Below are 17,447 nucleotides of genomic sequence, written 5' to 3' on the forward strand. Positions count from 1 at the left end.
GTAAGTACAAGGATAGTAAGACAATAGGTTTATATTGTTTTTTTTTCCATATCTCGCTTGTGCTCTGCGTCTTTGATTTATTTCTCAGCCTCTATTTTTGCCTTAGAAGTCATGGTTCCTGTTTTCTTGTGTTGGGGTGCCCTCTGGTGTTTATTGTTGGAACTGCTGGCTCTCTATTGCCTCCTGGGCTCTGCCTAGCAACAGTGCCTTTTCTTTTTCTTCCTCTAGCTAATCTTTTAAAAGTAAAGTAAACCAGAAAAACCACTTTATTTGCATGTGTATTGTGCTGGGTACTTGACTCTCAATGGGAGTGCTATAGTTTAACAAAAGACCCTTAATAGTTCCTTGCTTAATATGCAAGCCAAACTGCAACCAGAGAACAGAAAAAAAAATTCTCTCTGGTTCCTTTTCAAAACCAAACTCTTTCTCTCTCTGCTTAAAAGCCCTAGCAGAGAAAAAGAAAATAATATTCCTACTGGCTTCTGGATTCTTGTCTTATCCCACCTCTGCCACCATGTCATAACTCTCCTAGTCAGATCTGAACCTTAGAGTTCAGAACATGAGAAGCTAGCATGAGACCTCCAAAGCTTAATTACCAGCTTAGATCTGATAGCGCTGCCACCAATCAGGAATTTTAGGACCTGATACCCTCTGGTCCCCCCAAACCTTCCTAGGGGACCCCAAGACCCAGATTCCTTGAGTCTCACAACAAAGGGGAATAAGCCATTTCCCTTCCCCCTCCTCCCAGATTTCCCCGCCCTGGGTTCCCTAGGAGATTCCCTGCTTCAAGTCCTTGAAATATAAGTACCGAGAGATCTAATCTCTCTCCCCCCTCACCCAGAGGGTATGCAAAGTCAGGCTTAGTAAATCTAACACAAAGAGATTTTCCCCCTCCCTTCGTTTCTTAGCCTTAACCAGTGAAAAACACTTAAACAGGTCTTAAAAAGAAAGCTTTATATAAAAAGAAAGAAAAAGACATAAAATTGGTCTCTATCAAGGTGACAATATACAGGGTCAATTGCTTAAAGGAAAAAATGAACAAACAGCCTTATCCAAAAAGAATACAATTTAAAACATTCCAGCAACTACACACATGTAAAAAAAAAACAACAATATAAATCTATTGTCTTACTATCCTTGTACTTACAACTTGGAAACAGAAGATTAGAAAGCCTGGAGATTCCTGTGGTCACTCTCAAGCCCAGAAAGAGAACAGACCAAGAACAAAGGACTCATACCCAAAACTTCCCTCCACCTAGATTTGAAAAAGTCTTGTTTCCTGATTGGTCCTCTGGTCAGGTGTTTGGTTACTGTTGTTACCCCTTTCCAGGTGAAAGAGACATTAACCCTTAGCTATCTGTTTATGACAACAGCAGAACGTCAAACCGCACAGTGAACTCTTAATGTGCAGTAGCAGGGTCCATGACCACATGGACAGTTCTGTGCAGTGAGCTAGTGTGCCGAGATTTACACCTCCGCTTGCTGCATACTAAGGGTACGTCTGTACCCATAGTGTTCGATGTATCGGGGATCGATTGCTCTTGTCTCGTCTGGACGCGATCAGTCGAGCCGCTAATCGACGCCCGTACTCCACCTCGGCAGGAGGAGTAAGTGCAGTGGACGGGGGCGCCGCTGCAGTCGACTCACCGCTGTGGGACGGCCAGGCAGGTCGAACTAAGATACTTCAACTAGTTGCGTATCTTAGTTTGAACCCCTCCACCCTCAACCCCACTCCCCCAGTGTAGACCAGCCCTTAATAACAGACAAGGCCTAAGAGTAGATGGATGAGCTTATAATTAAGGCATTTGGCTCAGACTCAGGAGATCTGGCTTCAGTTTATCACTGGGTTTTTGTGTGACCTTGAGCATGACCCTTAATTTCTCTGGGCCTCAGCGTCCCATCTGTAAACAATATTTGTAAATGCAGTTGATAATACTTCCTTTCTCCCACCTGTTGCTTGTCCCATCTATTTAGAGTGCACCCCTTCGGGGGAGGGACTGACTCTTCCTAGGGGTTAGTACGGTGTCTAGCAATCATCTCGTTGGCCCTGATCTTCTCTGGACTCTCGAGGCGCTACAGGAAGACGAATAATCAATACGCTGGGCCTTTTTCTCCATTAAATTTTTATGCATTGAATCATCTTATTTATTTGATTTCATGTTTTTAAACACCACCACATATAAGGTCTATTGCGTTGTTGCAGTTTTTTGCACGCTGCATATTTCATCCCATTTGGCAAAGAGTACATAATATCTCCCCCACCCACAAATCCTGCATGTTGTTCCATTTCTTTCCCACTCACATATCAGGGTGAGCTGTCCCAGCAGAGACCTCCAGTGGTGATCCCCATGGGACGTGCTGCTGCTGCTGCTGTCACCCATCTGACGATGCCTATAGTGTACTTTTGGCTTTGGCTGTTTTTCTGTTCTGTTCTGTTCTGTTCTAGCTAGTCTAGTCTATGTGGTTTCTTATACTGCTTAGATATTAGGAACCAAATCCTCAGCTGGATTAAATCAGTGTAGCCCTGGCTGAGTAGCTGGCCCTACATTTTCAAGTGTTTAATGGTATTGGGTGCCTCTGAGGGACTAGCAGAGGATCTCAACACCTTTGAGAGGGACCTTGATTTTTTAGGAAGTGATAAACTAAAAATCAGGCACCTTTTAAGACATTTGGGCACCTGAATTTGCAGGCAGCAAACTTTAAAAGCGCCTTCGGTGCCTAACTCTTATTTATTTCAATGGGAGGTAGGTGCAGGGCTGCTTTTTGAAAATGCATCTAGACGTCTATCTGCATTCCAGGTGCCTAACTACCATTAGTCCTTTGTCCAGAGCAAAAATTTCAGCTAACCCTTACCTCAAAACCCAACAGGGAATGACAGTGGCACAGGAGTTGTGTTGACAACCTATGGGTTGAACAGGGTAAATTCCATCTCCTCCAACTCGTGCAAAGATCCCACTGATGGAGGCTTTATGCAGAGAGGGTGGATTTCACTCCAAGAGACAAAGGAACAGAGTTTGATAGCTGCAACCAAAATTCGGGGCTATTGGACCTGGAAAGCTTTTGTATACTCGCTAATCATCCTCTTTTTAGAGGCAGAAAGTGCAAAAGAATCTCTGCAAATACTTAAACACCCTGATTCTGAATTATCTCTGATTAGTGAAGAGGAAGGTGAAGTATCTCAGGAGTCCAGGAATGCTGGTCTGTGATTATTTGATAATCGATCCTTATTGTTTCCAGCTGAGGTTTATCTACTTCACTTTCTCATGATGGTCTCCCCTTAGCCCCTTATAAGTTAGATCCTTCTAATAACAATTGCTACACTTCCCCGAGAGGCAGTCTGAGCTTTGGGGGGGAAATGTACAGGTTCCCAATTACATTTTAGGGTTGGACTCGTTCCCTCCTCTCCCCCTTCCCCCCCCAAAAAACAGTGTTTTTAACTCCCATGCTTTCAACAGCCTCTTTTGTAATCCTCAGGGGTATGTGTGGGAGGATAGCCAGGTAGTATGAGAAAGGTTTGAAAGCCAGGACTTCTGGGGGTTTTCTCACCTCGGTCACTGCTTATGTGAAAGTCAGCACATCTCTTATCGTCTTCTGTGTCAATTCAAATAATTATAGTGATACTTTCTCCATACTGATGATGTGAGACTCCCTGCCCCTGACGTAGGGCTTACTCTTCGGTAAAGTTATGATATGGTGCTCATCACACTAAAACCTGATGTGCGCATACACAAATTTACTACTCAGCCCCCAAACCTGGCTAGAAGAGGCTAAGAGAAATGACCTCTGAATGCCTAAATGTAACCCTGAGACCTGTCTGTGTTGTGTGTCCTTGCTGTGTCTAACACACAGGGGATATGACTCGGTTGCAGCCCACAGCTCCAAGGAATGGCTCTCCAGCTCAAGTTGTCATGACCCTTGCTGTTTAGTGCTGGATGTCCATGGTTCTATAACTGGCCTTGGCCAAGGTGGTGGCCATTCCATAAATACAATTCCTGTTCTCACCTCTCGTGCCAAAAGTCATCACAGCATGCTCTTTGGGGCAGAGATGAGCACTTGTGAACTGTAATGGGTGATTCCCATCTGTGGCACTCTACAAATAGCAAATCATTTGTGTAGCTAGGAGAGCCTTGTGGGTTTTCAATAGACTAAATCCCTTTCACGTGGCTGGCCACGGTTGCCCATGTTAGCCGCCTGCTGCTTTCGGATCTCTGTTTTTAAAAACCCTTCTCTCTCCTCTCCCTCCTCTTGCAGGGTGTGCATTTGTGAAATACTCCTCGCATGCAGAGGCCCAAGCAGCCATCAACGCCTTGCATGGCAGCCAGACAATGCCGGTGAGTAGCAGGCTAATGGAGGAGAACGCCTTGCGGGTCTGTTCTGCCCACGCTGCCCAGAGGCCTGATGAAGGGGTGAGGGGAGGAAGGGCTGATGATTTATTAGTGCTTTCTGAATCTTCTTCCAGGAAAAATGGATAGCAGCTGAGGCGTGTGGGGCCTCGGGTTTGTTTAGCTACTCAATTAAAAGGCCAAGGTGGCACTGTATCGTTTCACATATGTGTGAGCTCAAGAGGCACAGTGTCCCATGACCAGTAATGATAGAGTTTTGATTGTCTGCAAAGACACACAATCACAAATGTTGTACCAGCTGGGCCAGATTTATCCCTGGGGTAACCCCACTGGTTGCACAGGAATGATTCAGGCTTGTTGCCCGTGTCTAAATGCTTTTTCTTTGCCAAGGAATAACGGTCTGTATGGGAACAATGAGGAACCTTTTTGGTGTTCAGCAGAGAAAAGCACACAAATATGATGGAAGCAGAATTTAGAGCCAAGCAGTACTGCGATTTGCACCTCCGTGCAACCACCGAAAAGTGCAAAATGCAGTTCTTATCCTCATCTCAACAGCTTAGAATTAAAAGAGCTGTGAAGATATTTAGAGAGTCTTCCTGGCCATCAACCTCAGATCACTCCATTTGGACAAATGCCCAGTAGGGTTGAGGTTCCAGCCTGATATTTGGAGAAAATCTAGAAGGCTTATTTTGCTCATTCTCTCTCTCTCTCTCTCTCTCACACACACACACACACCCCTGCCTTAAACAGAGGAGAATGCACAATTAACCTTAGGGAGAGATGTGTCCTAACAGTTTTTGCTTTATTATTATTGGTTTATGACTTTTACCAGTAGGATAAATACTACGAGGATAAAAAAATATATTGACAAATTGGAAAGGGTTCAGGAAAGAGCGACAAGAATGATTTGAGGTCTAGAAAACCTGCCTTAGAATGAGAGTCTTAAAAAGCTTGATCTCTTTTGTCTATCCAAGAGAATGTTAAAAAGTGGCTGGATCATGGTCTACAAGTATCTACGAGGAGAGAAGATTTTAGAAAGTAGAGAGCTCTTTCGTGTAGTAGACAAAGGCAGAACAAGATCCAATAGCTGGAGGCTGAAGCTCGACAACTTCAGAAAAGAAATTAAGTGCACATTTTTAACAGTGAGGGTAATTAATCATTGGAACAACTTGCCCAGGGATGTGGTGGATTCTCTATCATTTGAAGTCTTTAAATCAAGATTTGCCGTCTCTTTCTAAAAGCCCTGCTGTAGCTCAACCAAAAGTTATGGGCTTGATGAAAGAACCACTGGATGAAATTCTCTGATCTGTGTTATGCAGAAGGTCAGACTAGTTGATGATAATGGCCCCTTCTGGCCTTAAAATCTACGAATCTCTCAAGATAGCGCTCCTCGACCCCAGTCAGGGATCAGGGCCTCACTGGGCTCGGAATTGTACAGACATGGAGCAAAGAGGCAGTCCCCAAGGGCCTTACAATCTTTGTTAAAGACAAGATGCAAGAGGTGGGTGGGGGGAACAACTGGTGGGGGCTAGGGGAAAGGAGGAAGGTGAAGTAAGGGTAATATGAACATGTTGTCATGTAGATGAACTATGCACAAAATATGGTTCACCACCAGTCCAGCTGTTATCCTGCCGTCTTCCTTTTTCCTCACCATCCCTCACCACTCAGATCTATCTCCTGTGCATTAGGGGTCAGAATTTGCACTGAATTGCTCCTCTGCCACCCCAGTGAATCAGCTGAGTTTCTCAGGGTGAAGGTCAGTGCAGAATTTGGACCGATGCCTCAATCATTTTTCCTGATCACTTCTACCAGATGGTTATTACCATTTCTGTTAACTACTTGTGATTGAAATATCCTTGAATAACCAAACCTGTGGCTACTTAGAAGGCATCATAACTTTAGCTTTACTCTGTACAGTGCTCTGCATCCACAAGGACTCTGAAGTGCTTTGTAAGTCCCACAAGCAACCGCATAATCCCACAGGATCAAGCCTACAAGCAACCTCAGCACCCATCCATTTCAATGGAGTTGAAGGACACTCAGCATCTCTCAGGATTGGGCCATAGAGAGAGAGAATACAGGCACCTCAGGGGTAGAATGTAGCAGCTGTTGAACAGCACACAGCAATACTACACTGAAAAATTGGACAGGAAGTGGAGAAGTATACTGCAACCTCTTGAAAGTGGAGGAAAAATTAGCTTTTATTATTTGTATGGCATTGTTGGGGGGGGGTGAGGATAATGTATTTTTCAGGCAAATGAGAACATCAGGGGTTCGATCCTGGCCCCATTGTGGTCCATGGGAGTTTTGCCATTGATTTTAGTGGATGCAGGATTTCACCCCACTAAGCTTAGTCAGAATGAGATGGGTAACACAATGAGAAAGGAAAGCGGACCACGGGGGAAGGTGAACAGAGAGCAAAGGGTCAGCAGAAAGCATTCCTGGGAGAGCGATATGGATCAAAGACCAGATCCTCAGCTGGTGTTAATGAGCGTAGATCCCTTGGAGACAGCTCATCTGTTTTCTTGCTGTGTCCTGTTTTTGCTCGGAATCTTTCTTTTGAGGTAGGAAGCAAGGAACAATACATTCCAAATGACCAGACTGCAATTTGACCAGTGCCACAGAATTATCACTCCTGCTCTTACCAAAGGTGCAAAATAGTCATTAATGACCCAAATGGCTAGGGCCTTGGGCTGGTTCTTTGCGAGATCAGTGCCACTGAAACTAATCAGCTGCGTAATGGCTGCAGGTCCAGTTGTGACGCTCTGCTCAGGACACCCAGAACCGGCAGTCCCTGTGCTACCCCTCTGCCTCAGCACCATTAGCACTAGGCCAGCTTGTCTGGCTGCAATGCCAACTCAAAGTTGTCCCTGTGGTTCAGCCAGTTTAAATGGCTCGTGCCTCATCCTCATGTACAACCAACAGGGCATCCATCATCATTCTTGTCAGGTCTCGAGTCATTCATTCTTGCAGCAGGCTCCTGTTTCTGCACAGCTGCCAGGATTATTGCTCCACTGTGACTTCCTGTTCACACAACATATGCTACCTAATAGTTTCAAAAAGCAACTTTCTTTTGTGAAAGTTTTTTTTTAAAACCCTTTCCTCGGATAGATGCCTGGCTGCTATTCATCACGCACCCTGTACCTCTGCAAGAATTTGTTTTCTTCCTTAGAAAAACCAGCAAAGTGCAAGCAATGATGGTACAAAAGCTCCATTCTTTGTTCCAAAGCAGCTGATTTGGGGTATTACTGCCCGTAAGTCCTTTGCTTCTGTATTAGGTCAACAGTTTCATCCACAGCTGTTGACTGATGGTGTTTTTACGGCCTCTTTTACCATAGTATCTAAGCACCTCACAATCTTTTTCTGAGTTTATTTTACTGACTCTAAATCCTTTCATTCTATATGAGGCCAACAGTTTCATCCACATTTCTCTACCTGTGGTACTTATATGGCCCCCGTTAGCCTAGGATCCATGGCTTCTGTCACTTTGTTCTTCCCTGGTTCTCCTCCTACCTCTCTGCTTGCTCCCTCAGCATCCCTTCAGAGGATGTACAGAGAACAAGTAACATGCCCAAGGTCACACAGTTAAGTTGGTTTTTCTTTACTATACTATTAAAACCATAGCGTCTAGGAGCCCCAGTCACAGCCCCATTGCGCTAGGTGCTGTACAAAGACAGAACAAAAAGACAGTCCCTGCCCCAAGGCGCTTACAAGGAAAGAAAAAATTGGCTTTTCAGCTGCACTTTGAGGAAAGAGTCTCCTCTCCACAGAAGCAGTCAACTTTTTCTGGCAAAGCTGACACTGGAATTGTTTAAAGCTTGAAAACTTTTGAGTTAGGGGGGATATTGACAGAGCCAATTTTTTTCTGCTGAAAATAAAAACAGTTTTCAACCAGCTTTAGTCAGCACTCTCTCTTCCTCCAGATCCTTTCTCAGTATCCCCTCTCTCCCAGGAAGGCAATGGGAAATTCCCAGTTGCTTATAACTAGCTTGACAGTCAGTTGAGACTTCTGCAATGGGTTTTATTTACTTGAATTTTTTAAACCACCAGAAAAGTATTGATTCAGTACTGTCAGCCATGTGTCCCATTGCTCTTTACCCCAGCCATGACCCTGAAAATTCTGAGGTCTTCCTAGCTTTTACTGAATTCAATAACCCAAAGAAGCAGCCCATTGCAGAAGTCTCAACTGCACTCAACGTGGAAATTCTCTCTTCAGGCTGGAACAGATTTTGTTGTTCACTAGACTGGTGGGATGAAAACTCTGGATCAGATCATGTAGGTCAGTGGATCAGAGTTACTAAAATATTTATTAGTGTAATAAATTCATGCTGCACCTGGGGCCATCCTGGTTGTCATGCTCCTGCAGTCAGTAGCCACCTGGCACTTGATGGTCAGAGTGGCGATAAAACTCAGATCCCCGCTCCCAAGCACAGGTCCCTACCATGTAAACTCATAGAGATGCTGCATTACAACACACAGCTGAGTGATTCTGCATCCAACCAGTAGAGGGCAGTGATACCAAAAAATACTACCCCTGTAACCTACAGTATTAGTACTATTGTTTTTTTTTAATTATATATTCCTATAGTGCAACTAACCTGTACAGTGCTTTACAAAGCATAGGCTGAGACAGTTCCTTTACAGTGTGGTGGGGAGGAGAGGGGAACAAAGAGCTGTTGTCATTCCACCATAGCATAGCAGAGGAACATTCAGCCAAGTTCGGGATGGGGGCAAATGCAGAGAAAGACTACAAGAGAGGTGGAAGGAAAGTGGGAGGAGATGGTCAAGTAGAGGGAGGAGAGGAAACAAGCTACTGAGGTCCTGATGAAATTGTGTCTTGCGCAACTTGCATGCACAGTGGTGAGGAAGCTACTTTTATTGTGCCAAAGTGCTGGGTAGGCAGAAGTTCCCCAGGAGGAGGGGCATGGTGGCTGCGGTGAGCAGAGGCCCACAATGCCATACATCAGCTGAGGTATTTTTAACAATTATTTTGATATAAACAGCTCTGAACTTGAGAAGCTCCATGTAAATGGGAAGCAGTGGGGCTTGTAATTAGGTTTGTGTACACTTTCATAAATTGCCGGGAAACATCAAAGCCGTGATAGAAGGCTGTGGTGCACTTTATTTCTTTCTTCTGTTCTTCTGTTAATTGAACGGTTGATGTGTGGATAGGAAGTGCTGGCTTCATGGAGTACTATTTACAGACCCGCTGACAGCTGCACTGTGAAAATTAACAGGAACAGAGCAGCCTCTGTCACAGCTTTTCCCATAAGGGACTTACTTCAAATTGGATCATTTCTTTCGTAGGAGAAACTTTCCTTGTCTCTTCCCTCCCCAGACTCCCCCCCTACACACACACACACACACACACACACACACTCTCCACTTCCCATTGTGAGATCCTGGCAGCTACCTGGTTTTTAATTTTTTTAAAGGCAGTTATGTCATTTTCTGCAAAGTTGGGGAGCATTTGACCCAAACCCAAATCCTGCCATATTCCAGTCATGCCAGGAAGACTCACCCATGGGATGTCAGCAGAGCTCCTCACTTGAGAAAGTTTGGCAGGTGTGGGTCCCAAGTGCATGCGGCCTCAAGGGATGTGGCCTGCTCCTTTAGATGCCGAGAGATGTTCTGACTTTAGTGGGAGCAGGGTTGGATTCACCCTAGCAGATTCCTTCTCCACAACTGCACCTGCACATCCACCAATGTAATATACGCCATCATATGCCAGCAATGCCCCTCTGCTATGTACATCGGCCAAACTGGACAGTCTCTACGGAAAAGGATAAATGGACACAAATCAGACATTAGGAATGGCAATATACAAAAACCTGTAGGAGAGCACTTCAACTTCCCTGGCCACACTATAGCAGACCTTAAGGTGGCCATCCTGCAGCAAAAAAACTTCAGGACCAGACTTCAAAGAGAAACTGCTGAGCTTCAGTTCATCTGCAAATTTGACACCATCAGCTCAGGATTGAACAAAGACTGTGAATGGCTTGCCAATTACAGAACCAGTTTCTCCTCTCTTGGTTTTCACACCTCAACTGCTAGAACAGGGCCTCATCCTCCCTGATTGAACTGACCTCGTTATCTCTAGCTTGCTTGCTAGCACACATATATATACCTGCCCCTGGATATTTCCATTACATGCATCTGAGGAAGTGGGTATTCACCCACGAAAGCTCATGCTCCAAAACGTCTGTTAGTCTATAAGGTGCCACAGGATTCTTTGCTGCTTTTACAGATCCAGACTAACACGGCTACCCTCTGATACTTCTCCACAACTAGGCTCCGATGGTTTCTACTGACTGTATTGTGGTAGCCACAAGAGGCCTCAGCTAAGCTGCTGCCTCTTTTTGCTGGGCACTGGGTAAACACCATAAAAGAGAGCCCCTGTCCCCCAAGCTTACAGGCTAAAAGGCAAGACATAGTATGTAGGTGAAACAAACAGGTGGGAGGGAGGATGGCAGTGAGAACAGCATGGTTTGAATTAGAGGACCATTGTGCACAATTCACAGATGTAATAAGCCAATCGATAGAAATGGTCACAGCAGCTGCACACCCTAGTCCCAGCAGAGAAGAGTTAACTCAAGGACCCTTGAATGTCTAAAATATTACGGTTAATAACACAGTGAGGGTGATTAGAAAGAAATCATGGCATTAACAAGAGACAAGTTGAATGGCACCACCCTTCCACCCCCTCGCCTTCCAGTGCTTGTGTTCATATGTCATCTCTCTGGATTGCAAGCTCTTCAGGGCTGGCATCTTGTCGTTACCCCTGTGAGTAAAGGACTTAGTGGGCTGCTGGTGCCAGATGAGTAAATCATCTGCATCATCAAGTGCTTCAAGAGAACCATTTGCACTTCATATTCTTTGTTGAATGCCAGCAGTGGGCTTGGCACTGTGCTGTCCCACAGAGCTTGGGGCTAAATCCACAAAGAGACTTAGGTGCGTCAGAATTCAGCATCATAGCCCCTTGCAGCCTCGTGGAATCCACAGTTCTGAGTGAGGCGCCTAAGAATGGGAGCCGCAAAAGCCAGCGTGCAGAGAAGGAAGCCACCTAAGCTAGTCAATGGGAGATGCTGAAGACAGGGGTGTGGCCTCAGCCCCACCTCTCTCCAGGAGTGAGGCACCTATCTCCAGTTGGGATTCTCAGCCAGGAACTATGGGTAGGCACCTAAGCCATTTCTTGCAAGTAAGGTGGTAGCACTTGCCTAACTCCAAACCAAAAGGAAGAGAGAAGGAGGTGGGCCTCTGCCATGTACCCGTTAGTCCAGTAGTTAGGGTATTTACCCAGGATGTAGGAGACCCTGGGTCAATTCTCCTCTGTATCTGATAGAGAGAAGGAATTTAGAGCTTGAATTTCCCATCTCTCAGTAGTTGACCAAGCTGCTGGACTATTGGGTATCTGGGAGGAACTGGTCTCATTCTTTCGCTCTCAAATTCCTGAGAAATCTTTCCCAATTAAAGTTTTGTCGAAACTGATATGTTCCCACAAAAAGTTTCCATTTTGAAGAATCAGCATTTTCCGACAATAACATTTGGTCGAAAAATCCCATCCAAAGACTTATGTGTTCCCCAGTCTCTGTTTGCTATCAAAAGTTACCACAGCCTAAAACTTAGAGTCAGTTTTCCCTCAGTCCCCAGGTCCCCTAAGAGGGGATAGACCTTCAGAGTTTGGCCCACCCCACTCCTGCCACCACCATCACTTGTTCCACTTCCTTAGCCAGAGGTTCTGGTAGGCCCCCCAGCAATAATATCCCTTATGTCCTGCAATAAAATCAAATCAAATCCCAGGGCAACGTTCCCTTCCTTCCCTATTGTTTCATAAATGAACTAATAAATCAGCTGTTTCTAGGCCCCGAAATAGAATGCCAGGCAGACCGGCTGCCTGACAGGGGGTATGAATCATACCGGCACCGAAGATGGCCTTTTGGGGCCTAAGCACTCAGCTGAGCTGCATTTCCTCTCTAGTCACATCTCCGTAGCAGTGCAGGCATCTGGCAGGACAGCTAAGAGGCCCAGGGGAGTTGATAGGCTTCAGTTGCAGTCTTTTTCTCTCTTTCTTCCCTTCAAACTGTTCTGCACTGCAGAATTCATTACCTCCAAATGGGCTAAGAGGGATAAGCGATAGTGAGCCTCACATCTTTACTTTAGACAAAAGGAGCTAATTGGCGCTATAATGTCCTTTTATGGCTCCAAAGGGAAGAAGGAACTAAATCAACAACAGGAGGACGTTGCCGGGGGGTTGGGGAAGAAAGACGCAGCAGTGGAACGTTGTAGAGGTCTCAATGCCATCAGAAGTATCCCCCACAGGGTATTCCATGCTCAACACCTGTCTCTTTTGGATGAAATTAGAACCTAGGAGGGCTAAAATAATTTCCAAGCACTGACCTTTCCTGAGGGACCACAGCCATTTATAAACTTATGGTCCTGGAGACAAATATTCCCTCTCTCACAGGGGGATTTCTAGCCCAATAGAGGGAATTCCATTGGATAACACAGAGATCCTGTATTAAGAACACCTTCTTCCTGTAGAAGAGGAGGAATTACAGTCCCAGGACTGGATCTTTATCACTTTGATGGTTTTCTTTTCCTTTCTTGCGCTTCTTTCTCACTAGGATCCTGCTCCAAAGCCCAGTGAAGTCAGTGGGACCTTTCCATGGGCTTTTGACCAGGTTTGAATCACTCAGGATGCTTCCACCTATTTTTCTTGAATCCTGTCTTCCAGCCAGCTCACCCTTAAAGCACGATATCTTCACTGGAAGGAACGAAGAAATTCCCATGAAGTCTCTTTGGGAATGAACGAACTCCTTTCCCATAGCCTACACAGATAATCCTCAGGAATCTGCATGTGTTTACCCATTCCAGAACGGCCTTTAGTTGTAGGTGACTTGATTGGTTTTGGCCAAAGCGGTCAAATAGTGACCAAGATCGTTTTTAAAAGTCAAGGTCACAACACCAACTCTCAGATGAGATATTAAGCTGAGACCTTTGCAATTTGTGGTTGTGAAAGATCCCACAATATTTTTGGCAAAATTAGATTTATTAACCCAGGTGTCCCAGCCAAATGCCAATGAGTAATGACATTCTGGGTTCCTAAAATCCCCTGGCAGTTTCAATCATATATGATATTCTGCTCCATTTCCTGCCCTAAACTCTTGCACGGTGCTGTGGTACATGGTTCAGCAGTTGCCATGTTTCATTCATAGATTCCAAGGACAGAAGGGACCAGTGTGATTATCTAGTCTGACCTCCTGTATAGCCCAGCTAGAGACGTGCCCCCAAAATAATTCCTAGAGCAAAGTGTTTTAGAAAAACATTCAATCTTGATTTAAAAATTGTCTGTGATGGAGAATCCACCACAACCCTGGGTAAATTGTTCCAATGGTTAATTACTCTCCCCATTAACAATGTATGCCTCGTTCCCATTTGTTTCAGTCCAAATGGAAGCGGATTCTTTGGCGTATAAAGGGCCAGATCCTCAGCTAATATAAATCAGCATCATTCCATTGAAGTAAATGGAGCTACACTGATTTTACACCACCTGAGGGTATAGCTCCATATGGCTGTCATCTTGTGGTGCCTCAGTTTCCCCATACATAAAATGGAAATGATAATGCAAAGGTGACATCAGATTAATTAACAGCATGATAGTTGTCCATAGTTTTGTGATCCTGAAATGGAACGTGCTCTGTAAGTGCAAAGACTTATGATTATTTAGGCTATCATAGTGAAATGTGTTAATACAGAATGGATACAGTATCGAAGTGATTTGTAATATGCTTTAATGGGCAGTATACTTCTAACTAACTAATGTTATTGCAGTATTCCTTAGCCTGTGCACTATTCCAATTTTAAAACAAGCTATTTAAAAATTGTATATCTCCCTAATTTGCTGGCCCTTCTTTAATTTTATTTCTTTTTAAAATCATTCTCGTCTAGTCTACTGAAATTCTTAAACCATACTATCACTTCGGTATCTGAGCAGAAGTATCATCCAATGGATTGGGTGCTGGAGTGACCTAGGGTCTATTCCCAGCTGAGCTTTTGACCTGCTGTTTACATTTAGACAATTCACTTCTCCTATCAGTGACTATGTCCCCTCCCATTTTTTGTCCATCTTGCCTATTTAGATTGTAGGTCAGCGACTGTCTCTACTACGTGTTTGTACCATGCCTAGTGCAATGGGTCCTGATCTTAGCTGGGTCTCCCATAAAATAAATAATTGAGCTGCTCATGAAAAAATTTTTTTTCACAGTAACAAGGTTTATTTTCAGACAATATCCATTTTTTTAAAAAAAGGTTCTTGAAAAAATAAAACCTTACAAAAAAAACCTAACAAAAAGAAAAAATGTTTGGGGGCTTTCAGTTTTTCTATGAAAATCCAATAAAATTAAATGAAAACCTTTTTTTTTCTTTTTTGTCAAAATTTTTCATGGAAAAAAATACATTTTGACCATTATTAAACAATAATAATCGCCTTCCAGTAGCGCATGAAGCAATGGGAATAGCTCTGGCATGTGTGAATTTATTATAAATAGATTGAACCACAAAATCGAGCTCTGGATTGGGATCCAGCCTTTCCCAAAGTGTTGAGTTATTTGGACTTGGGGTTTTGATTCTTTAATATCTGAGGTATGTATCTACTTATTCCTTGTTAAAATCAGGTGCAGTTTCTCCACTAGTTAATACTTCAGTTACCCTGCAGGAAGCAATTACTTTAGCTCAGAGTGGTACCAACTCACAAGTGTGTGGGGAAATAAGACCTAAATCAAGCATCTACTCCAAATCAATTACAACGCAGGAGACCTGTAGATGGAAGTACCTGCAGCTACTATCTCTGCTTAGACATTCCCTTACCAAGGGAGTAGCATTATCAAAAGCCTCTGTCGCTCAAGTGCTGGATGAATGTCTCCTATCTCCTTCCGCCTCTGTCACCCACGGCTTGAGCATGTCTAAACTGGTTCTCAGGACTCTAAAGTTAAATCGCTCCTTCTGGCTGCCTTCCCACTCATCTTTCAGATGAGACATGAAGTTGAAGCCCTGAGTATGAAAAAAAATGGCATATTTCATAAGAGCAGGGTAGTTCATCCTGATGTCCTGGCCTGATTCCAGCTTGTGTAATTACATTCTGCCTATCTTACGTTCCCTATCCTCCTCAAGGTCTAATTGGGTACACTGTTCTTTTTCACTTCCTGTCCAAAACTTCAAGGATACCCAAGTTTCTTTACAAACTGCGGCCAGATCCTCAGCTGATGTTATACAGCAGCCTTGATTTCAGTGGAGCTACACAGATTTACATCAGCCGATGTAGCTCTGTTTTCAGTCTTGGCAACCAGCTTCTCCCATTGATGCTCAGTGCCTAACTTCAGGCATGCTGGTGTGGAAATATTGCTCTTCATGGGTTGCCCAAAGGCACCTATCCAAATCAGTTTCACAGCTGGGAATAAAACTGCAGGCCAAGATTTTCAAACGTGGGCACCTAAATTCATATTGTGGCATCTAAATAAGTAGCCTGATTTTCAAAAGTGCTGAACACCCAGCAGTTTCCACTGATGTAGGTGCCTCAATATGGACACAAGGCTGAGAGTTCAAAAGGACCCTAATTGAACTTGGGCACCTAAATCTCTTGGACACATTTAAATCCCAGCCTCACAGCCTACTTTCAGCAGCCATAAACTTTTGACTCCCCAGCCCTTGATCTAGCCAGTGAGCTGACCGCAGTCATACCAGATATAGGACCCAATTCGGCAAAGCACTATCACCCTTGCTTAAATCCGGTAGGGCCACTCAGATCATTAAAATTAAGAATGTGCTTAAATGCTTTGCTGAATCTGGGCTGTAATTCATGAGTTTATAAAAATAATCTAAATATTACTAGGGCGAGTTGCCTCACTGAACACTAGAGGTCCTTACACTTATAGGTCCCACTAAATATATATATATATATACGGCATTGTACTTTGCAGTGACATAATTTCTCAAGACTTTTTCATTGAAAATTGTGCTAGAAGACATAGGTTTACCTGGGGCAGTACAGTATTATTTAGTCTTCTGTAAAGTTTATGCTTAATTTGTGTATACACTCCATTTGAAGGGCCATAACTAATAGGAAGCACTCCAGACATCCAGGGAAAAGATTTGTTTTCGTGCCCTTTTAATGAAATATCAATGGATGGATATTTTATTTTTAGTTGAATATGAAATTTCACAAGCAACCTGTCAAGCACCCATTTTCAAGTATGACTTTATTTCACACATCAAGACAGGCTGGGAAATTAGTTTTTTTCCACAGAGGACTCTGATTAGGGATTACAAAGTGAGTTTAGTGGAGAGGTATTTTTACCTCCATTTTTTTCTTTCCCTCAGAGTGCCAAGCTGCAGAATGTCTTCCAGTGCTAACTAAGGGGAGCAATATATTACCAGCTGCACCAGAGGAACAAACAAGGATAGTCATGTTAAGTAGACTTGCCAGCCTAGGAGCAAATGGGAAATAATATCTACCTCTTATATAGTGCTTCTCAGCAGTAGATCTCATAGCACTTAATAAAGGAGGTCAGGAAGAAAGGAGATGAGCTCCAATTTTAGCTAGCTTGTTGCAAAGGAATTATATGGCACTGCCTCATGTTCATTAAGGGCCTGATTCAAAACCAGTGGAAGTCAGTGACTTCCATGAGATTTGGATGAGGCCCACATGTGGTCCTTCGTGTTCCAACATTCTCCTTTCCGAACGGCACTAGGGCGTGCCTATAATAATACTTTGTGTGGAATTATCAGACAGAGAGATGAGGAGGTCAGGCTAGATCTTCATCATGGTCCTTCTGGCCTTAAAAGCAATGAATCCGTGAGGTGGAGACATAAATAAGCCTTCCCCATCCACGGTACGCAGCAGCTTTCACTCATGGATCTCAAAGCACTTTTCACGGATTAATGATTTAAGCCTCATAACACCCTGTGGGCTCAGGAAGTACTGAGGGGGCCCAATCTAGGGAGTCCAGTGGGAGCCTGTCCGTACATAACAGTAGGCAGAGGGCCGGTCCTATTATCCTCATTTTGCAGAAGACTAAGGTCAGATTCTCAGCTGGTAGCTGCACCAGT

The 17,447-nt window shown here is 44.1% G+C and overlaps 1 protein-coding gene across 14 annotated transcripts in view; it reads left to right on the plus strand.

Annotated features, from left to right (window-relative positions):
• Positions 1-17,447, plus strand: part of CELF4 (CUGBP Elav-like family member 4) — an 885,136-nt gene that overhangs the window by 728,154 nt on the left and 139,535 nt on the right. For all 14 annotated transcript variants that reach the window (XM_030567118.1, XM_030567122.1, XM_030567119.1 and 11 more), the window contains exon 5: positions 4,252-4,331. In XM_030567118.1, coding sequence (XP_030422978.1) covers positions 4,252-4,331 — 80 coding nt within the window. The remainder of the gene's footprint in view (positions 1-4,251; positions 4,332-17,447) is intronic.

Source organism: Gopherus evgoodei, chromosome 6 (assembly GCF_007399415.2).
Source record: "Gopherus evgoodei ecotype Sinaloan lineage chromosome 6, rGopEvg1_v1.p, whole genome shotgun sequence".
NCBI lineage: Eukaryota > Metazoa > Chordata > Testudines > Testudinidae > Gopherus > Gopherus evgoodei.